Source organism: Pollicipes pollicipes, unplaced genomic scaffold, assembly GCF_011947565.3.
Source record: "Pollicipes pollicipes isolate AB1234 unplaced genomic scaffold, Ppol_2.1 Scaffold_2566;HRSCAF=3012_pilon_pilon_pilon, whole genome shotgun sequence".
Lineage (NCBI taxonomy): Eukaryota > Metazoa > Arthropoda > Thecostraca > Pollicipedomorpha > Pollicipedidae > Pollicipes > Pollicipes pollicipes.
The window spans coordinates 22,047-45,416 of record NW_023596139.1 but is presented as its reverse complement, the minus strand read 5'-3'; the positions used below and the strand labels follow the sequence as shown (position 1 = coordinate 45,416).

The window sequence follows — 23,370 nt, the reverse complement described above, 5'->3', positions numbered from 1 at the left end:
TATTACGGAGATTAGAAAAGATGAGAAGAAACACAAATGCACGGTATGCTATTATCTTAACGGACACATGCGTCAGAGAAAGCTGCCTCCGCCTGAAATGGCGGAAAAAAATTAAATGGCAGAATTTGCCGCCACCATGCTGACTACTGGCCACGTATCCGCTAAATACCGACAATGGCATGATGCTCTGACATTTGGCTCAGTGTTGCTATATGCGATCGGCTGTTTGTCGCCTAACGCCTACACTACTGTATCTCCGTTTTAAGCGCATTTGTAGCATGCCCCACACATTGGACTCGCCATAAACGCACTGTGTGCTCCTACATCCATGATCAAAGACTTAGCGAAACAATGAAATGAGCTGAACATATTGAGAACTATTATGATCATATTCAAATTGCATACCCGCATCTTTGTCATATTTCCTTCGGTCTTATGCGTTCACTGCAGTTCGTCTTACGCGATAACAGCGATCGGTTGCCCTGGTCGATCATCTTATCGTCCGCGCCATATTCATTCGCTCAACCTGCCTGTCGCCAACTCCAAATAAACTCACGTTGTTTATTCTATGCTGCCTTGACCCGTCCGGCCCGTTGTGCTTCGATTATGTGTCTACAGAACCCAGGTGTCCCACCCATGTCACTTCTGTGCTCGACATATGCATTTATTCTGCGTACCAGTCCTGTGTGCACACTAAAAGCGGTAGGTTCTAGGAGCGCAGGTACAAAACTTATGCATTTTGGTCACTTTGTAGCACAATGTTGCCTGAATCGGAATCTTCACATGCGTCATGCAACTATGCGTTGTGAATTATCTTGAATGATATTAAATACGCCTAGCTCAGTTATAAACCCTACAAATGTGAAACACTACCCGTAACCATGTTCAGAGACGCATGAAACAAAGCGCCGTAGAAGGCTCTTTCCCCCCGCGGTCTCCATTGGATACACTGAACCTAAATTACCCATAGATATCCAATACCTATGTGGTATTACATATCCAAGAAAATACATACATAAGATAGCTAACTACTCATTCGGTTGTCCATTTCTATTAGAAGTCTTGCGTTCGCGGCGCAACTGTTTCGTACAATAAAACGTAAATATCGCATTGGACAACACGTCCTCTAGAATATTTAGTACGAATCCTTGCTACGAGAGGAACGGTGCTTAGTACCGATTCGTACGAAAAGTGGCTGAGTTTAGTACGTATGGATACCAAACAGAGCAGCCCGGTAACCCAAGGCTGAACAGAGGAAATGAGGCTGTTGAGAGGTGGACGTCGTGCATTTCTTTTCGTTCGATGGGAGTAGAACACCTTGACCACTTGGTATTTTTAGTTTTCGTATATATACATATTTATATTTCGATGAATATATATATATATATATATATATATATATATATATATATATATTTCCTCTGCTTTCTGGCTGAGATTTGGCAAACTTCAGGATGAACAGCATTAGGTTTTTCTGTTTAGAAATTGTGACAATAATTCTGTGCTGATGCTGCAAAAAGTTTTCTAAGCTGTGCTGCATGTCAATTTTAACACTGAAATAAGATGTAAATTTGCCTAAGGCGGCCATATTTCCTTGTGCTTCCAACTTGACTTCAGCCATATGACTCACTGACACAATTTTGTGGGAACTAATTAGGTCATGACTCAGCTCATGAAATGTTTGACAAATGTGATTCAAGTATGACCCAAACAAACATTTTTCCTAGTGAGCAGATGCAGCCTGTAACTCACCCCAATATGATTGACTCATGAGCAGATTCACAATTCAGCCTGAGCTGAACACGGGTCTGGCAAGCATGTTTGTTTATCTGTGAAATCCTACACTTAAGTAGATGGATACCTGATTATGATGATCACATCATGCAAACTGGCATTATTTTGGCAAGTTGATTGTGTTGTTGACAAATATTTGGTATATCATGCTTGACATTTCAACCAGGTTTGAGTTGAGTCATATGCTGACATCCTGGATGTGAGCTCATCTTTTTTACAATGTGCATGCTAGCGGTATATATATATATATATATATATATATATATATATATATATATATATATATATATATATGTATATCCCGGTCTATGGATGAATTTTGCAAATGCATGCTGTATTTACGGGTATTGTCAGTTTAATTCGGCCATCAATGTCTTTTCGTATATCGCCACTTTAATTTCAGCCACTAACACAACATTGGTAGATATTATCCGCTCATGGTCAAGCTCATGACATTTGTGAATAATGTGACTTGCCCATGACTCAAAGGATCATTTTTCCTAGTGAACTGACTCAGGTTGCAACTGAACCTAAATCATTGACTCCTGAGTGCATTTACGGTTCACCTTGAGTCAAACACAAGTCTGGTTGGCATACACATATGTCCTGGCATTATAGCTTGATCTGAGTCGAGTGACACAAATGATTCCTAGATGTGAGCTTAACCGTAAAATGTGCATGTAAGTTGAAAAAATAATTAAAGACTCAGCTTAATTCAGCAGGCCTCAGTTTCGAAAACCAGAGCACCGGGCCCAACTCTCGTTTTCCAAACTGAGGAGCCCATTAAAAACCATTGGGTGTATGATCCTATAGGATATGAAGGACAACATCTGCATAGCTTTGTGAGTGATGGTAGAAAAAGCACACAGTGAGTTGAATACCTCAGGAATATATATATATATATATATATATATATATATAATGTATGTATGTGTATGGGGAATATGGGCTGTGTGCGTGTTCTTGGCAAGGAGTTCATGTATTGCGTGCACACTCAGGCGATGTGTGGCCGTATGCATCAGCGCCGTCCCACGCGCGGCGGCCGGCCGTCAGGACCGCTGATCCGCGCGACATCTGGCCACGACTGAGCCGCTGGTCTCAGAGCAAAATGGAAACAGCTAAGGGAAAACATGAACTAACTGTATTCGAGATCAAACAAACATAAATACCTGCGAAGCTAAGGTATGGGCTTTGCGGTGATATCCCGAAGCGACAAGGGCTGATATCTTTCTACACAAGAATCACTACTGAACTGAATTAAAATGCATCAACGATCAGACAGAAACATGTGGCTTGTTCCACTTCTTATAACATGCTTACGAATGGCGGTGACATTACCTAAATATGCTGTGAACAGTACTGCGAGTGATGCTACGATACAAACAAAGTTGACCTTTTTCCATATGCGCATTTAAGACGACTGTACAACATATTCGACCATCGTTGAGTTGATCGGGCCTTCCTAATCTGGGGTGAAATCCAGTCAAAGCCCAAGTTCGGCTAGAATGAACTGTCCGAATCATGGGCAGTCCGCTCATCGTGAAATTAAGTTTTGCGGCACAGCGAAAACACAGTTTTAATTCTCACGTGCCCTTGGTGTTACACATCCTCAGCATACAGATACGTCACAACTTGCTACGGGCCCTAAAAACACGCGACACCTACGAGCACACACGTGTTCTAAGTAAAGTTTCAAGTCACCTGAGTTTCTAGCAGCCAAATGTAGGTGGAACAGTTAGAGCACCGACGCCTTCTTGGCTTGACAGCATTGCCGGCTGATGCGGCGGCAAGGCGCGCACCAGCCGTTTGCCGGCGACAAAACTGCATACTGCCACCGCGCGAACAGCGCTGTTACGCCTATAGTAATCTCAACTCCGCACATTTTAAGGGGATCATCATATATTAACGCATGGCACACAAGTAAAACCAGACAACATCCAGTTCGAAAGCATGGCATTCTCCGTCATGTCATCACGGCATACCACGTTTTCCCGTCACACCTCACCCCGCGTCGCGCAAGGGAGGATAGCGTACCACAGACAGCACCGTCACGTGGCAACATGTTTGTTACATATTTGCCCTTCGACAAGCTCCGCACAAATTGTTATGCTGCAGTGAAAGCCCTTACTGCTAAATAATAAGCTTGATGTGACGTCATCGTGGACAGAATGACGTAGATGGATGAAGCAGGCAGTGAAGTGAATAGAACCTGCACACGAGGAAAAACCGACATCAGTCCCTCATATTCCATAATTGAGGACATGCTAAACTAGGCTACATCATGTTGGGCCCTAACAAACACATACGGGCGGGCAGGAGCGACAACCTATTCCAAGGGCACCATTTCGCAATAATCTGCTCAAACCATTTCTCTTCGCATCAGTTATTCTCCCGTAGCATGATGTGATTGGGTGCTCACCGTGTTGGGTCCTTCTGCTTGTTAAATATCTCCAGGTTGATGACATTCTCCGTGTCCCCGTCGTTGGCATAGCTGAGCGATATCTAGAACGACACAGCAGTTTAATCAGCTGCAACAGGGCTGCACGGGGCTGCTCAGTCACGGCTGACGGTCCCTGTTTCGCACTAACGGTGGTGACTGAAATGGAAGCAGTTCACTAGTGGACGCACAGATAACTGCCAGGCACTTCGCATCTTAAAGCGCCGCGGAAAACGTGGGAGACTGAAAATGGCGATACTTAAAACTGAAGAACTGAACAGGACCACATGACAACGAAATGACAGAACAGCGGCGTTTCTGATGCTTGTGCCTGGCGTTGTACGCGCCTTTGCACCTCTCCAAATCTTTCATCGCGCTTTCCACGCTGCGTCCACGGCAGCGATTATTGATGGCAACCGTGGGGGTCTGCACTGCTCGCATATATTTTTTCGTACATGCGTTTCCAAGCAGCCCGTGTAAACAGCGAGGGCAATAGTGCTGACAGATTCCGGTCGATTCAGCATATTTCACATTTCTGGCGCACAGGCGACGTATTGAAAACGCATTTCTATTAGTTTGGTTTGACTTCCGCATCTCATTACGAAGGGGCATCGGGGATATGCACTTTTTGTGTTGATCTCTCTTTGGTATTGGTTGTGCTGGCATTGACTTACCACCCCTGCTTGTGACAAGCCCTGCAGGTTGATCATGCTCCCAGAGTTAAGCTTTGGGTGTAATTGGCTGGATTGGGTCTGGTTTTACACAGTTATTTTGTGTTACAGCATTTGCATGGGCAAGGTATATAACTAGATGGAAATTCTGAGTTCATACACAGTAGTTTTCCCTATAATATATGGCAGATTACATTGCAATATGCAGTAACGTTCCTTATTCTGAAAATACTGCTGTTTTGATGAAAAATTGACTGTTTTTATCAATTTGCTACTGAATTTAGTAAAGAAGTGTACAAAACTCAGTAATAGGAAGTGATACATAGGTTTATTAGCTGAGGCCAGCATAACACAAAATGTCCGCATCCAGCATCCAAACAAATCACCTGCTGCACAGGACACCCACAAGGCATCTGTGCTTGGATCCCTGTACTTGGGTGTAAAACTCAGACCGGGCCAAAACACACTGAATTTTCAATCATTGGTGTGTAAAGGGATGTTTTGGCATGTGTCTGCCTGAAAATACCTTTGTAACATCATAACTAATTGAAACATTGGCTCTCTTACCACTTGAGTTGGTGGCACCTGTGTGCTTAACTATGAGCTCTTGGACTTAAAGGGTATATGCTGAAAGTGTACTCATGATGTCACTGCTATGCTGCACATGATCTACCCTTACTCCAGACATGTCAAGTGTCAAGTGTACTTTGCTAGTGTGCGTTTACATTGATCACATCATCTGTTACACTTAAATTACTTTCTTTCACAACTGACTAGTTGAATGAGTGTGCAACAAGGTAAGACATCAGGACTATTTTCCAACATCTTTATTTTTCAAGGAGCATATCACCTTGAATGTCTTCTGATCGTTTTAATGAGCACAAGCAGTGATGATATTTATATTTCATAACTTTGATCTGTGTGCTTAAATAATCGCCTATCTCTGACTGCTATGAAATAGTTCTCTGGTCTTGGTTCACAAAAACTTAAGTTAAACATGCTCATGGCTCCAGTATGCCTTAATATGCTTTCAAAGGAATGCTTGTGATCTCACGTGCCTATTAACAACTTAGATGCGACCTGGGACTGGTAGACAGCAAAATAAGAAGGTGTCCAAATCTGTACGGATCCTGCAAATAGATACCAAATATAACCAAGCATTCCAGACCCCACATTCTAATGCCTGATACCTGGTACGAAAGGTGATGGCTACACGAGACACCGATGACTAAAGGTCTTGATGACCACAACCGAGCATGGGGTTAGAAACACACGTCCCAGGAGTATCAGTATAGTAAAACATCGGGCTCCTGCATCCTAGCAAAGGATATCCTGTGCGTGAAAAGGGCTGCCGGAAACACGACGGCTAGGATAAAAGGTTTCATAGACCCGTGCCGTGTATAAGGTATCAAGGTGATCTGTTACAGGCTATCAGTACTCTAGTCGTTGTTCCGCCGTCCGCGTGCCCCGAATAAGCCGCACTACATTTTGCGAAGAATACTTGCAGTGGGTGTTTATGATAGGTCAACACGTGTTGAGAAACGATGGGAGACTCAAACTTTTTCAGGGCACTGAAATTGAAATAACAGGATAGATTACAAGAAGGACCGTTTGACGCGCTGTTTTAGTTGTCAGACACCAAGTCAGCCATGGTACAGTCAGTCGTCCTGCAGATTGCACACAATTTTGAGAGGACGCAGCGTACCTTCTTAAAACGAAAATGCCTATTTTCAAAGGGTAATTGGACTGTTTTTTCCTGGCAGGATGACGTGATACGCCATCTGGATGGTTTGCCATGCTGCGTGCGGAGGCTACCCTCGCCACAGAGCTGACGCCAGGACCGTCCAGGGAGGCCGCCGAGACGTCAGCCCTTCAGTATTGCACGGCCGTCCAGGGAGGCTGCCGAGATGCCAGCCCTTCAGTATTGCACGGAGAACCCATGGGACCGAGTCGATGACAACAGCGATGACGATGACTTTGTGGATCCCCCGTTACGTCAGACCGTCTGACCTGTCGGCGCCCGCGGTGGTCCGTAGCACCCCCCGCCTGTGGCCGACCCAACGGCCGCTGTGTGCATCTTGCCCTGTCGGATCTCCTAGGCAAGATGCAGAAGTTCATTCTTGAAGATCTGGACGATCACCCTGAGCAAGGCTCGACATGGGACAAGGCGCTGTCGGCATTCATAATTGAGTGGTGCGCCGCCACGTCCTCCGTCTCCCCCTGTCAGAGCCAGCTCCACGTGCAGCGTCAACTAGGTTGGCGCAAAAGCGTGGCCACCATCTCTGTCCTCCGGTCGGAGAAGCGGAAACCTATCCACTTCGTAGACGGCAGCGTGCAGCGGCGCGGCCTAGACTCCTGTTGTGCGTACGGCTGGGAAGGAGTCTGATTTCAAGTTGTGCAGTCTCCGTCTTCTTTGTGGCTAAAGAAGCGGGGGTGGCCTGGTGCGATGATGCGCAATGGTGGTGTTCGACGGTGTATTTGATGGTTTTATTATGATGATGTGTTTGCCTGAGGACGGGAAACTGTACGCCGTGCTAGGTGCAGTCTCCTTTTTGGCAGCACACATCACTTGTAAAGCTTGCGAAGTTGTTTTATTGTGTTTGTGAGAAGTCGTTTGGACGGAATGTGTTGTCTGGTTGGTACGGGATGTGTCTAAACTGTCGTCGTCTCGTTGTGTTTGCTGAGATGTGTTCCGTCGATCTGAATACACTTGCATGGCGTGTTGGAGCTGATGATCTCGTTCATATCACCGCTCGCGATTTGTAGGTCCTGGAGTGTTTAGCCGGGATTATTGTACGCGCACCACCGCACCATTGCCATGAGAAGTCAATGACGTCCGGTACAGCGCACCATCTCATTAAAGGCTAGGTCATTGAAAGAGTGCAGCCGACGGGGCTCCCAAGAAATGATAGGTGTCAGATGACGTAGCGCGAGACCTGTCTGCTCCAATTCGGATCCTGCGCAGTGGGTAATCTCGTCGGATCATCCGGGATTCCGGGGTTACGTCGTTCTTCATACAAGTCACGACATAGAATGCACTAGAAATATAGGCATTTGTATAATTAACATGGTTTAAGCCCCGTTGCTTTCAGAACGGATATCCAGGCACGTGTGCAGTGGCTAATAATTTTTGGTGGCCATAGGTTCCAATTAGAGCTCTAGTTTCGCCAAATCCGTTGAGCAACACAAGGAGCACGGAATTGGCTAACCTGTGGTACGGTAAACATGAAGTTTGAATGCACCAAATAAATGCAATTGAGTCTAAAGCTAGGTGCCCATTCTCTCCGTTCTTGTATTACATGCCCATTCTCTCCTTATGTGGGTACCTTCGGTATATTTACAATAGTACGTTTAGGTTCATATGCCTTCACGTTTTCCTGTCGTATCTGAGGACTGTGTGGCAAAAGGGAGTCAGAAATTGGGAACGAGTTTGAAGATATTGCATGTTCAAATATTCTTCAAGGAGGCCTGCACACCGCGGGATTTTCATTAGCATGACGTGCTATTTTGTAGGGACTCATGTTATACGGCAGAACAAGGTGGAAGTGGGGAAAAGGAGAAGGGGGCGGGGCGTAAGATCGTTCGCTCAGCTGCGATTTGTCGGCGGCCCGAGAAGTCGAGGCCCTTAACGAAATGCGATATTAAGCCCCTGGACCACGTGGCGATCTTATCACCACTGCACGGCTCTGTTGACCTCTCCGCTCAGCTGTCCATCCAGACATCCTTACCGGATCGCTCAGCATCCGTCCAGGCATCCATACCTGTTCGCCCAGTTCCTCGCTACGAATGAACTTCATCTCCTCAAGGTGGGAGTGAAATAGGTCCACCACGGTCAGCGGCACCTTCAGCAGGTGTTCTGCAACGGCGCCGGCAGCGTCACCAGCAGCACGCTCAGACAGACACTGAGGCGGCGCCTCACTGCCATTGCCCACCATTGCTTCACTGCCATTGCCCACCACTGCTTCACTGCCATTGCCCACTGGCAAGCAAGGCGCCCGGCGCAAACAAGCATTGTGGAGAGTGTTCAAGCATGACATGATGGATGGCCTGCGTACAACCGCAGGGGAATGAACTGACAGGGACCGCACAGCGGCGTCCAGGCTTCGATTAAAGACGACGGCAATCTCTCCCTGCGGCGCGGCTTGCCGTCTCTTCCCTTGGGCGTGGTGCGGCGTCGTACGTCAAACGCAGCAGCAAAATCTTGTTTTGCCGCCGTCGGAATTGTGAGTCAGAGCGGGAGAGGACGATCAATCTCAGAATAACTGCGCAATGCTCATAGGAGCATCAGGAGAGGAACGAGGCGCAAGGCTCTGATACCGGTATCTTGACACGATAAACATAACTACGAAGCGACTGCAATTACATTTTTGGGGAGTGTCAAGGGCTACGCATCTTGGTTGCAAACCCATCGGGCCCTTTGTGAGATCAAATTTATGTTGGACCTTGCTCCAGCGGAATCGACTCCAGCTCCGACTCCAGGAGCACGTGGCTGATGCGCGCACAGGTTCGGACTAACTCAGACTCGGCCGCCGACTCCGGGCAACACCACACGGTCTCGAGCACTCGCACGTCGCGGCTTGAGCCGTGACGCACGAATGCTCGACAGCTGCAGAGTGGATTCCAATGCGGATGTTCTGGTGGCAATAGCGTATAAGCAAATAACCTGATTCAACATCTGCTGAATTCGGAACCAGCTCCGACTCCTTTAGAGCCGAGCGCAGGTTTGATGTGATGACGTCATACGTACCTACGATGTACCCAACAGTGACGTCATCGGGGAGACGATTCTTCTCGGCGACGCGCATGAAGCGGCCTCCGCTGCAAACCAAAGAACAGACGTTATTGGTCGGCGCCTGTAATTTTCGCCTACGTTAGTTGTCGCCACCGGAGGCGAAAGACATGATAATCTTTAAGCGCCGTTCCTTAGAGGGCTCCCATGACGACGTCTGTGGTAGGTCTCTTCGAGATGGGATAACCGCCTTGCGAATGCCATCGCGTACGTGACTTAACACTGCAAAACGAATCGACGTTGTTCCAAATGAGCTGTCCCACCGACCCTATCACGACTTGATCAAAGCGCAGCAATATCTTCTGGACTTATAGAGCTTGTAGCAAGTCGCAAATAAGGGCACGTATGAACTTCACTCACTGTTGGTTAGGTGGCTTTTAGTTAAGAAATCGGGTGCTTTCGGTTAGAAAACGGATTTTGCTCTCCAAATCCAATAAATCAACAATAAGCAGGATCGTTGTTGCTCAGTGTTCTTTCTGTATGTCGACGCTCTCCAGAGGCGGTCAGGATACGCGAACATGTGTCTCTCCAGCGGCGGTCAGGATACGCGAACATGTGTCTCTCCAGCGGCGGTCAGGATACGCGAACATGTGTCCCTCCAGGGGCGGTCAGGATACGCGAACATGTGTCTTTTGGCACGATGATTGCCACGCGCGATGAAGCACAATCGCGACCCACCAACAAAAAACGAGTCACAAACACCCTAAAGGTAGATCCATGTCACGTAGTTTGCCGTCTAGCCTCAGCCGGACCACTGCAAATTACTGGACCGGACCGGTGACCTCGGCGCCCAAGGTAGCGCCTGCTCCCGCCTGCTGCCGCCTGCACCACCCCACCGCGATGACCGCCACACCATCGGCCTATCACCAGACGGCCTCTGCGGCTACATCACCGACGGACAGGATTCAGGCCTGACACCGTATATTCGCTGCAGTTTGCCGTCTGCAAACACTAATGGAGCGGTAGCTGCAGCGTAGTGCACGAGGCTGCGTTTGAATGCAGCAAAGCCGGTTGGCAGCAGTAAATACAAAAGCCGGCTGAGTTTGCAGCTTTCAATAAATCAGTCGGCTTTCACCGGACATAGGCTGCCCGCATTAATCTTCGGCGACCGTTCCAATAAGGATACGCCCGAAGGACGGGTAAATGAACACCGAGAGCGGGTGTAAGCGACCACGTGATCACAAAGGTCCGCCGACTGCATCTGGCGACGCCGGCTGCGGAGGCGGGATGACCTACCCGGCGAACGGCGACATTTTCAGCGCCAGGGCGCGACTCCAGCAGAAGCCTGCGCCGCCGGTGCCGAACCAGAATGAGATCCGCTCCTGAAACAGCCAGTGTGTGACGACAGCACGGTGAAAATGCAGGTCGTTCAGCGCCGTCCGCGTTCTGGTGACTGCCAGAATGCTCTCTTTTGTTTTCGATTTGCCGTAAGTCCCGCATGAACGACGCGCAGAATGCCGACGAAAAATTTGAAAATGTCATTGAATTGAGCGACGTTGACTCGCTGCGCTCCGTGGTATTTGCCCGCGCATGATCCCAGCTCTGTACCTCGCGCAATTCACCATTGGTCGTGCAGTGAGCCCGCCGAGTGACTGTATGCGCATGGCGGGCCTTACAACAGCCCTGTCCTTCGCCCTATTCGCCATCGATCATGCAGTGAATCCGCCGAGTGGTGTGTGGCGTGTGATTGTATGGGTAAGGCGGGCTTTACGACACTGCAGGGTACAGTTTCGGTCGGAATAGGCGTCCTCCGCCGCAGGGCCTCGGCATGAGCACGGACCGCCATGACTGGTGTAAGCGGGCGGGTGGCCTGCGCCCTGACGTGTCGAAGCCTACAAGTGTCGCTGGTCACATGCGTCCCCGCCAGAGACTGCGAACGGAACCCTCGCTGTCCTGCCCCCGCTGACGCAGCGAGGCCTCAGCCGGCTGATAGGCTCTCGGACCCGGGATTTCCGGTCACGTGACTGGCGCGGGAGGGCGTCTCACGGCTGCCGGCTCTCCGTGACCGTCTCACCGGAGAGTGGTCACGGCGCCGGGGAGCGGGCCGATGGCTGCGGCCGTAGGACCAAATGGCCCGGGCCCCGAGACGAACCAAGACTGGGAGTGGTCGCTCTCTCCTGCTCGCGAACGTGGTGGCCAGTTACGGTTCGGTCGTCATGTTCTACGCAACCGAAAGACCTGTAAGTGCGTCCAAAGCAAGCGCCTTCCCCACCAAATGGGGCATGCGTGCGTTCACATCCCGCCACGTCAAGGGTTGACCGATCAGGACGTTTTCGACCTCGTTCCGGTCGGTGCGGGCCCAGACGTACTATTCCGGTACAGACGTACCCCTCGCCGGTCGTCGTCCATGATCTGCAGCAGCACGTGGACCGAGTTTCTACCCAGGTACCAGTCGTGGCGGGCGTCGTATTCGCCCAGCAGGCGCGCCAGCTGGTCCGTGTTGACGTAGTTGTCGTCGTCGAAGTGGCAGAACCATCTGAAGCGCCAGCGAACGGCTATGACCCATCTGAATCGTCAGGAAACGGCTCCGAAGCATCTGAGGCGGAGGCCTATTCGGAGCGGATTTTGTCCCGACTAGGAGCAGGGGAGCCCCACGCATGTAAGTTTAAGCGGGCCTAATCGGATTTTGAATCGTAAATACTTTCTGCGGGAGACATAAACAAGATGTGCTTCCGAGCTTAATGTGATATCTGCCTCATGCATCGAAAACTGATGTGTATGCAGAGCCTTGCAACATCACGGACCTGTTAAAGTAAGTGCCTGCGAAACTGGGAGGCCTGTTCCGGTTGGAAGGTTTGTCGCGCAAGGATTTCGTGGTCCCTAACCTCAGCCAAGTGCACTCTTCGGTTCCAAACGTGCTTGCTGCCGCATCGTAACCCATCCATAGAATGAAAAACATTTGAGAAATTACACGGACAAATTTCGCTGCTAAAGAGCCTTGCGACCAAGAGTCACCGCGCATTCTTCAAAGCACTGGTTCAACCTCAATAACTATAAAAAACCGCGCGGTCACGTCATCTGGCGGGTCCATCCGTGAGTCTAGGAATCCGCGAGGACATTCAGAAATGGGGACTCCGCGAGGATGTCTAGACTCGAGACGAGTCTGCGACTGCACAGACGGGTCACACGATGTCACGTGACTGAGCTTTTGTGAACGTCGCTCGTCAAAAATCCTCGGTCAGAACACCTCGCAGCTTGAGAGCCACTAATCGCTGTCACCGATGAAGGATTAGTGAGGACCACTGTAAGTGTAATGCATACGAATGCACCAGAAGGGAGACAGACCTTTCACCACGTCCACTGCCGGCCGGCGTCTCCAACGCAACGCAACGTGTGTCCCATTGCTACGTGTCTGATGATTACTGATCATCTCATACGCGTGCCTGCAAGCGGACATCAGCCTGGAGCCCAAAAAGATCGCAGGGTCCGATTTAAGAGGTGTCTAAACATGGGGCACCATGGGATCCTGGATCCGCCCCTCGATCAAGCCACTGGTCTGCCTATAGGCATACCTAATCGTTTAGTGCCCACGATTGCACATCATACCAAGGCGTATCGGCGGTCAAAACATAGGGCACCAAAAGTGATGTACTCTTAATGAACCGCTTTGTGTCGCATATGACACCAAATAATGCGATAAACACCGTTGCCAGTGCTCACAGTAAATTAACCATTAAAACACCGCTAACCACAACTCACCGCCTTAAAAACGTTCAACCCCCTCCGCTGCCAGCAGCGCCATGATGCCTGCACTGGCAGAGTCTGTTCAGATCAGCTGAGCGGATGTCGTGCCCAGATGAGAGGGAAGGGGGGACGCTTGGTCGGCCTGGTGGGGGGGGGGGGGGGGGGACGCTCGGCGGCCCGTGGTTGGGGCGGCTCCAGAAAAGCACGCCACCTGCGAGCGGCGCTGAGCGGCGAGTGCGCAGGCCGCGGCCGCTCAGCGAACACATCGGCCATGAACGCGTTCAGCCGGTGGAGCCGCCCGGCCAGAGCGGGCTGGGTGAGGCCGCGTCCGGCGCCCGACCGTTCGTGTGCTCTCAATACGCTGGCTAGCGTGGCCGGCAGCCGTTGCGTTGGTTCATGGATCTAGGCACGTCACCCACAATCACTGCTTGTCGGCAAACATCGCCCAGTGTTGAGCGTTGCACCTATGATACTATTCCAATCCACAACATGCATTTCCAATATATGTTAAGACCTACACCTATGTGTGTGAGTTGCTAATGTAACCAAACTGAGCTTAATGAATAGTTCTTCATAGTTTCAACTTAATACCCAACAAAGCTTGCATAATTATTATAGTTACCCACACATTTGCACACTTTTGTGTTCAATTTAGGTAGTTCGGTGTTAAAAATGTGCGCTTCATTTAGGTGATCTAAACATACTAGCTACGCTTAACACAAGGATAGTCAGAGCTGTAAACAGTGCTGCCCCACTTCAAGCATGGTGGCGGCCACAAATCTGCCGTCCCCAACCTGTCACTCTAAACGTCCCGACGCAGACGCATGTGCGCAGCGGCGACGGTTCGGTACCGCTCACGGCTGACACCGTTCATACTTTATACCGCAGAGCAAAAATGACATTCCTCAGGTATCGGCTGAGCCCCATTCCTTGAAGCAGCCTATCGGAAATAAGGTGTTATAGCCTCTCATGGTCAATGACAAATGCCCAGATATCTGTCATGTGGTCCGAGCGAATATCTCCAACTTAGCTGCGCTCTGTCGTCCACCTCAGTTTGGGACCGTAACTTGGCACTCGTCGTTGAAAGGATTGTGTCCATCCAAGTATTTGTCTTAAATATCCTGGCATATGGTAGGCACCCTCCTGATCTACATCGTTACTTCCTTTTCACCATGGGTTTCTTTTTTGGTAACATGGAAATCCTGCGAAGTTTCGGCCGTAAGCAGCCATGATGGGTAGCGAACACTGGGGGTGCTTTAACTAGGACGGCGCTTTAGTGCATAACGCTTGTCCGTTCCTAGTGTTAAAGGTCGAGTCGATTAGTCGTTCATAAGATCGCGGATTAGTCACCAAAGCTGTAATACTTCAGGTGCTTGGACTGATTTCAATTTAAATACTCCTTTATGGGAGCATCAGTTACGGGGTCTTATGAAAAATACAATTGCAGCCCCCTTTAGGATGAGCCAATTACTTCAGCTGACCACCCAGTCTCAAGTACGCACGGGAAGAAGACACCATTACCAGGCTGACTGTCGGGACATGTGTGGACATAGCATGAGTGCCAAGACGTGGCTGTTGCGCACTTTGATGATCATCCGGTCATCACATCAAGGCATGGGTTTTCGCGGTCCCGGACATAGCCGAACCTCGTATGGCAGTACCGAACGGGCGAAGAACACAGATCAGTGAATGTGCATGCAAGGCGGGCACGCATCGACTCTTGCGCGCTACACTGGTGAGGAGTGGGCTCATTCACTTAAATCTCGTGTCATTAAATACCGTAGAATGGAATCGGCAGCCGCGTGCTGCATACACATTACATACATACGCACGTACAGACAGCAGACAGACAGATAGGGAGGCGGACAAACACTAACTTAACAAAACAGACGACGATTGGCAATAACTGGACAGGCAGGGGACGGACGGACGGAGGGACGACCAGCCAGCCAGCCAGCCAGAAAGACGGGGACAAAAGCGCGGAGGTCTCCTATCCCGAGGACCTCCCGTCATTAGTGCGTCACCCTTTTGCGATGGCGGGCGAGGAGCACCACGCTGTGATTGCCGCGGAGACCGTACCGCTTCCCGCACTGTCCGGCGCAAAAACCGCCGGTCAACAAAAACGCCGAGGCCGCCACGATGGCACCTGCTCACCTAATTTCGGCCAGTCGCGGGTGGAGGTCGGAAAAACAGCTGGCCGCCGTCCGCTCTCTTCACGTCGGAGCCCAGCGAACAACGGCTCGTCATGCACTATAGCCGTGCGTATTTATGTTAGGCGACATCAGTTGACTAGCTGGATTTAATCAACCGGTTAGAATGACCAGAAACAGTACGGTTCCCTCCTCGAAGCGTGTAGCCAGAAGTCAGCCCGGGCAAATTAATTTCGGAACGGAGACTGCCGACTCAGACAAGCAAACAATAGCAAACAATGAAAAGCCGCAGTCGCACACGAATAGTCATGTGACTTCAAGTCCCTGCCTAGCTTGTCGCCATGATGAAAAGTATAGCCCGTGGTTGCTGCGCTCAAAATCACTGTAGGGGTAGGAGTTCGCCACGGATGAGTCAGACTTGACTCCCTCCTCATTAGGGAGCCGTGGGACAAAGAGGAGCAGCTGCAGCTGCATCGCGAAAGCGACTGGCATGTGGGTGCTTCATGGCAGCATGCAGAAACACATGCGATACGTTATCCCCACAGGGAACCTAGCATCCGAGCTGGAAGCACTCGCGAGTTCATTGAGACCTTTGATATCGCCAACAACCCTGCACTTCCGTACAGATGCGAATGGACGCTTCAAACTTTACGGCGCAGGAAGAAGAAACGTAGGGGCAGCAGTTAACATTTCTGCACACGGAACGACGCAGTTGAACCTACTTTTTGCCGGACGCCATGAAGGCGTCGTACTCGGCGGCCATCTTGCAACAGAGAGCGTCTCGGTCGTGTGACGACGGACAGTGGGTGTTGATCACCTGACCTCCTGCAACGCATGGGGCAATTACTGCGCGCGCAGCGTGGCTCGCTGTTGGAATCTCGCGTCTTTACGGTGTCGGCGTAACACCCCGGAGCTAAATTATACCTTCGACAAATCCCCGCCCTCTCTTCCCGGCCTGTGCTAGTGGTCCTTCTATTTTACAGCAGGACAATGGCCCACTAATGTATATTTAACCTCAGGGTTTGCTGCAGCGGGAAAGAATGCATTGAGAATAATCTGTTTAGAATAGTGCCGACATACGGAGATAAAGGCAGTGTTTCATGAGTGGGCTGAAATGCTAATTATCTTCAGCTTAAGAAAATAATTAGCTCTCCAGAAGCCGGCAAGCTGAGTAGAGAGCGAGAGAATCACTCCCGAAAGCGGCAGAAAATTATCATTGAAGTCGGCCGGTGATACATTATAGCCCTACGTAACGCGTTCATTATCTTCCTTCCGTCAATTGGTTTGGGATCGTCGATAGCTTACGCTACGCATGGAGGGAAAGAGGGAGAACATTGATAAAGCGTAACAGAAGCGTGACAAGGGAGGGATCGGAAGTTTTGAAAAAGCGTAACGTCGCGCTAAAGTGTGACTGCAAAGCGTAAATAGAGATGAAAGTCTGAAAACCAACTTAAACCCTCAAGGCCGGGTGTTCTGTCTTCCTCACATGACATGGAACTCGCCCGCTATCTGTTTTGCACCTATCGCTGAATTGCAGCCACACAGACGTTACTTTTTGGGAACGTTACCTTAACAAAGCGTAACCGGCGGGGGGGGTACCCCAACGTAACCGGCTCGTGACCAGGGAGAGGGGGTTTGGAAATAGTCAAAAATGCGTACCGTGATTTCTGGATGGACCCTTATACTATATTTTTTCATAACTCACGCTAGAAGGAAAGATAACCGCTCGATTTCGCTTGCACCAAACATGACATGCCGCGTGAAATATCGCATTTCTTTGACGCTTTTTTGTGTGGGTTTCTGAACGCATCAGGCAAGAAAAGTTCTTCTTCATTTTATGAGGTCGGATATAGGTTATCATGGGCACCACACATATCACTGTTCCGCTGCGACGTCGGCAGGCATTAACATCAGCTGGTGTCGCGACACACGTCAGCTGGCGTCGCGAGGACCTACGGAACACTAGCATCGGCTTATATACACCTACAGTTCAGAACTACAGTTCGACTTCTCATTCTAACAGACACAAACAAGTTTAAAGGAATTTCATGCGGACAGTGCATGTGTGGCAAAAAACCCGGATATTTTGCGATTTCCCAGTCATCAGTTGAACTGTATCATGTTCACACATGCCTCACGTTTACAAAGTGTTGTCAGCCATACATCTCACCCGTTCTTTGCCGCAGCTCCGGATCTTCCTGATCCGTGAAAAACCACGTCTGAAAACGAAAACATGCGGTCACTTTCACGGAACTCGGACTGCCATGCTCACGAATCTGATGGCGGAAGATGAACCGAAGTCAATGTGAGGAAACACAGCCACATTGTAGACACAACACAGCGGTGGTTGAATGCATGGTCATTACGAACGGTTCGACGCAGAAACGCAGCATACGTTTTGTGCAGCGCTTTTGGCGCTCGTATTTCGCCCAACTCACAATGTCGCATCAAAAAGCTTGTTTATAACTGGTCCATTTAAATGGGGCGCACAACTCAAAAATTTGGCAGCCATGCAGTTGTCTTGGTTTCTGTATGCTTCCAGATGCCCTACCTTACTCAACACCGCTGTCAAACTGAAGCTCATAAATACATTAATAGTTTGCCCGGGAGAGGCTGCAGGACAATTTGCCTCGGTGCTGTAAAAAAACAAATTTGCACAATGGCAGTGTGTTTGCTGTAGCATGTCTTGTCGCCTATTGTTTAGCGCGCACACTGCATGCACAACATTAAAAAGAAGTAGACCATTGACCAGCTTAAAGACACGCATGACACAGCACTACAGTTCTTCCATCTGCCTGCAGTCTTATGCTTCCTCCACAATTCCACATCTAGGCCTTGGGTGGGCATGTTTTCGCGAATCCTCCTCAGGACTCTTGCGACCACCGCGAGCGGCACGTTTCGCGTGAGGGTCGGCCCTCCCCCCGGCAAACGCTGTCAGCATCGACCCCTCCCTCTCCCCAGCCCCTCCACGGACCGCGGCCGGTGACTGGAAGCCGTCGCTATCTGTCGAAGCCGAGCCGACCTGCCCGCAGAGGAGGAGGCCTCAGTGAGTGTCTGCGCGCCTAAGAGCGTCCGGTCGCCTTCCGGGGTGCGGGACAGAGGAGCGGGTCGGGCCAGGCTCGGCCGGCCTCGCAGAGCACGCTGCAGGGACGAGCCTCCCAACTGTATGCCGTCGACCTCGCGAGAACTGAGGTGCCATGAACGGCGCCCAACTACAAATAGCAACTACAAACTAAGCTAAACTGCTACTACGGCACTTGGGTGAAATGTCCCTCTGGCGGCTGCAGACTAGACTGTATCACATCACACAGTAGACATCATATGACCACGGCAAACGGAGCACTTCAACTCCCCCCGCCCCAATCAGCAGTCATCATTCGGTGCAGTTTGTCGATGGGTGCACATCGCTCGTGCCGCCACCGGACAGTGGACCGTCAAGTCATTGTGCACGCGTTTCTTCCCCGCGGTCGCACCACACACGTGCGCAGGCCAAGAAAATGCAGATTTTCAGTCAGGCTTGACCAATGCCAGTGTTTCAGGTAAGCAAATGAACGGCCACCGAGCTTGAATGCTCCGGAAATCACAGCGGCAGGTGACGGGCGAGCGTCCTTAGGCCCGGACTCCAGTCCTGCCACCTTACCGCTGCAAGATTATTATTTTTTTAAATTGTCGTCAGTAACTTCTGAGCTCGTTGAAGCCCACAAATTGTTGCAATGCTAACTCATGCTGACTGCAATGTTCAATGCGATTGTCATCTGGTCCTCCAGCACAGTGGCATACATGATGCAAGGATAGTTAGGTGAGGATGTTGGGTAGGTAGGCAGGAGGTACATAAGGTAAGGATGAGTTGCATATGCAAACTCTTGACATGCGTATCACACTGTTCAGGTGTGGACTTTTGTTTTTGCTGGTGTCCTGGACACATTTAAAAGCGCTTCATTCTGTTTGAATCCACGCACATGTCACACGTGCAGGTAATGATGGCTGAACGCAACGTCTATGCCAGCAGACACCTGGACACAATTTGCGGCTGAAAACAATAAGTCTCATGTCTTAGTCGAAATCGTCGCCAATACTTGGCCTGGAGAGCACACCTGGCACGAATACGCGAACCGTCCAGTGTAACATCGTATACCGGACGTTATCAAAATAGCAGATTGGAGGGACTGCTTAAATCGTAACATGGCACGCTTAGGCGTGTGCAGTTTTATGAAGTATGACTTAACATGTCTCCTTTGGACGGCCTGAAGTGCAATAAAAACATGCCCATATGCATTTCCGGGCCATGAAATACGTGGCCCCGCTCGTGCCCTGAAAGCAGCCCCATGCCCCTGACAGTGCGTCCAAGTCAAAGCAGCTGGTGAGACGCCGGCCTCCATAATTGGCAGGGGAGTGATTTACTGAACTTATCGAGAGGACCAGCGCTGGCCAAGAATGCAATGCATTTTTCCGAGACGCGATAACACGGGCGTGCATTCGTGTTACCGCAGCCCGGTCACACACAGCCGCCCTGCATATGCGTGTGACCTGCAGCTTCCTGGATTGAAAAAGCATCATCTGCAGTATCGGGACTTGTAGTTCCGTGACCACCCCCCACCCTCACACATACACAGGCAACAAGAATGTTCGGTGCAAGCAGCAATGACCGGGCTATTGTAGACGTCACCTGTAGTCACGTGATCTCTAGTCATCTGGCCCGACGGCACCTGACTTGCAGGTACGTGACCGAGGCCCACGTGGTGCCGCGACCCCGCATTCTTCATAACGGAATGGAGACCCAGCATAGTTTTGGGTGGGCCCGGTGGGTCAATAGCAATCTATCACGCTCAGTAGTGTTACGCCATCATATGTCACATGCCAAAAATAGTCGTGCAAACTGCCCCAGTTTCGTCGCCAATGTTTGTTCCCTAATTTGCCCATGACGAGGCTAGGTTGAACCCTATCATTCATGGTTTACGAAGTGTCGCGTTTATGACGCATTGTAGCCTAAGCGTGCACCATCAGGATTGCACCTACAACACCATTGCTACTGTGGTAGAAGTACATCACAATATAGCTGCGATTGGTGAGCCAGGAGCACTCTGTGGCCGACAGTGGCTTGGCGAGATCTGGTCTTACTTCAGCCGCTTTACAGTCACAAGTGACCTAACGATGCCAGTCACTGCGGCATGTGGGTGCTGTTTGCCTTCGCGTAAGGGCACTCCGAGGGTCCGTACCTGAGTGGGGACGCGGCTGAACCACGTGTCCAGGATGGGAGGCAGACGGGTGGCGTGGAACTGGCCCGACGTCTTGACGCTGATGAACACATCGCTCAGACAGTCCCCTGGGGCCGCTAGACTATCGCCGGAGGTCACCATGGGGTCATCAGAGGTCGCCAGATGTTCACCAGAGGCCGCCGGACGGCCAGAAAAGGGCGATGGGCTGCTTGACTTTGTTGTGGTGGCGCCACTGGACATGGCGGCCTCTCCAACAGACGCGGCCATGATTCGACCTTCCTCCAGCGGCCGCGTGAAGCCCACGCCCTCCGCCGATCTTGACATGCGCGACAGACGCCGGGTCAGGTCACCGAGTCCACTCCGGTCACCGGATCCACTCCGGTCGCCGAGTCCACTCCGGTCACCGGGTCCACTCCGGTCGCCGAGTCCACTCCGGTTATCGGGTCCACTCCGGTCGCCGAGTCCACTCCGGTTATCGGGTCCACTCCGGTCACTGGGTGCCCCGCTAGTGCCACCCACCCTGACCCGCGCCGCCGCCGGGCCTAGGAACACGCATATTCCGAGTGCACAGACCACCTGCAGGGCGCCCCGTGCCGACCCGTGTCGATCCGCGGCCATAGCGCGTCCGAACGGTGCTGAGCGTGCGGACGCGCGCGCGCCCGCGGCAGGCTCGCGCGGGACTGAGGCGGCGCCGGCGAGGGGCGGACGGGGGCTGGTGCTACCGTCCTGGAGCCGCCCGGCACTGCAGTCTCTATCCGCCGCCGCCCCCTTCCGCTGGCTCTGCACCTGCCGGGGGACGGGAAAGAGAATGGCAGGGTATCGCAGCACTGTCCGTCCGCTATCTCCGGCCATCGACACAACTGGTGGTCGCACCATATATATATATATATATATATATATATATATATATATATATATATATATATATATATATATATATATATATGGTCAGGGTGTACTTTCCTACCTAATGTTAGAAAAAATCATTGTACACCATTCGTCGTGTTTAAGGCAGGACATATCGTAAATAATCTCAAAACAGGTAGAATCATGCTCCTACCGTCGAATTTCAATAACTTCGATGGCGGGCCCCCGCGCGCCGCGCGCACCGCACCGCCTGGACTCCCTGGCGCCGTTTCTGCGTTGCCGTTGCGTAGATACAATATTTCTGCTTACCAAGAACTCTACAAAATGTACGGGACCAAAGTAAACCATTCGTCGTGTTTAAGGCAGGACATATCGTAAATAATCACAAAACACGTAGATTCATAATCCTACCTTCAATTTTTTATAATTACGATGGCGAGCTCCCGAGCGCCGCACACACACAGCACCCGCGACACCGGCGCCATTACTGCGCGGGTCACAACATTACTGTGCATCAAGCAGCATCAATAACCATAAAAATGTACCGGGCCAAGGTAACAAGAATCCATGAAATTTGATCCTCGACGCCAACGGGACCATGGGTTGCAGGGGGATTGGGTGGGGAATGTAAAGCAAAATGAGAACATGACAGCTAAATAAAAGCTCACTATATGGCACCCATATATGGCATGGAACATGGACGCCAATGGGATGCTGGGCTGAAGGGGATATAGGGTGGGGAGGTTAGGTTAGGTTAGATTAGGTTAGGTTAGGTTAGGTTAGGTCAGGTTAGGTTAGGATAGGTTAGTTAGGTTAGGGTAGGGTAGGTTAGCTTAGCTTAGCTTAGGTTCTGGTCTATTAGCTTATATCTAAGCTCATAAGGTCTATGAGCTTATATCTAAGCTCAGGTTAGGTTAGGTTAGGTTAGGTTAGGTTAGGTTAGGCCAGGCTAGGCTAGGCTAGGCTAGGCTAGGCTAGGTTAGGTTAGGTCAGGTCAGGTCAGGCTAGCTTAGCTTAGCTTAGCTATGGGATGCTGGGTTGAAGGGGTTATAGGGTGGGGAGGTTAGGCTAGGTTAGGTTAGGTTAGGTTAGGTTAGTTAGGTTAGGTTAGGTTAGGGTAGGTTAGCTTAGCTAAGCTTAGGATCTGGTCTATTCTCAGGTTAGGTTAGGTTGGGTTAGCTTAGGTCAGGTCAGGCTAGCTTAGCTTAGCTTAGCTTAGGTTCTGGTCTATTCTCAGTTAGGTTAGGTTAGGTCAGGTCAGGTCAGGTCAGGTCAGGTCAGGTCAGGTCAGGTCAGGTCAGGTCAGTCAGGTCAGGTTAGGTTAGGTTAGGTTACGCTAGTTTAGGATATGTTCTGGACTATCCTGGCCTGTGTGTTTCATAAATGTACCTAAACTCGATAAGAAACGATTTTGGTTGCTTTATTATTGTTACCTTGGTCCCGTACATGTTTTATGTTTCTTGATAAGCAGAAATATCGTGCTTTCGCAACAACGCAGAAACGGCGCTTGGGAGTCGAGGCGGCGCGGTGCGGTGCGCGCGGCGCTCGGGAACTCTATCGTATTTATTAAAATTCGAGGGTAGGAGCATGATTCTATATGTTTTGAAATTATTTACGATATGTTCCGCCTTAAACACGACGAATGGTTTACCTTGGTCCCGTACATTTTGTAGAGTTCTCGGTAAGCAGAAATATTGTATTTACGCAACGGAAACGCAGAAGCGGCGCTGGGGAGTCCAGGCGGTGCGGTGCGCGCGGCGCC

The 23,370-nt window shown here is 50.4% G+C and overlaps 1 protein-coding gene and 1 long non-coding RNA gene across 2 annotated transcripts; one reads left to right on the top strand and one right to left on the bottom strand.

Moving 5' to 3' along the window:
• Positions 1 to 2,938: 2,938 nt before the first annotated feature.
• On the bottom strand, positions 2,939 to 21,361 carry LOC119114546 (beta-1,3-N-acetylglucosaminyltransferase radical fringe). The gene is made up of 9 exons (XM_037238641.1): positions 20,742 to 21,361; positions 17,696 to 17,744; positions 16,248 to 16,350; positions 12,020 to 12,167; positions 10,928 to 11,013; positions 9,650 to 9,720; positions 8,664 to 8,758; positions 4,214 to 4,296; positions 2,939 to 4,003 (listed from the first exon to the last, which is right to left on the bottom strand). Exons 1-9 carry the CDS (start codon positions 21,357 to 21,359, stop codon positions 3,949 to 3,951), a joined length of 1,308 nt encoding a protein of 435 aa, XP_037094536.1. The 5' UTR covers positions 21,360 to 21,361; the 3' UTR covers positions 2,939 to 3,948.
• On the top strand, positions 4,488 to 7,634 carry LOC119114547 (uncharacterized). Its single transcript, XR_005096036.1, has 2 exons — positions 4,488 to 4,878; positions 6,666 to 7,634. It is a non-coding gene; the product is annotated as an uncharacterized LOC119114547 (long non-coding RNA).
• Positions 21,362 to 23,370: the final 2,009 nt, after the last annotated feature.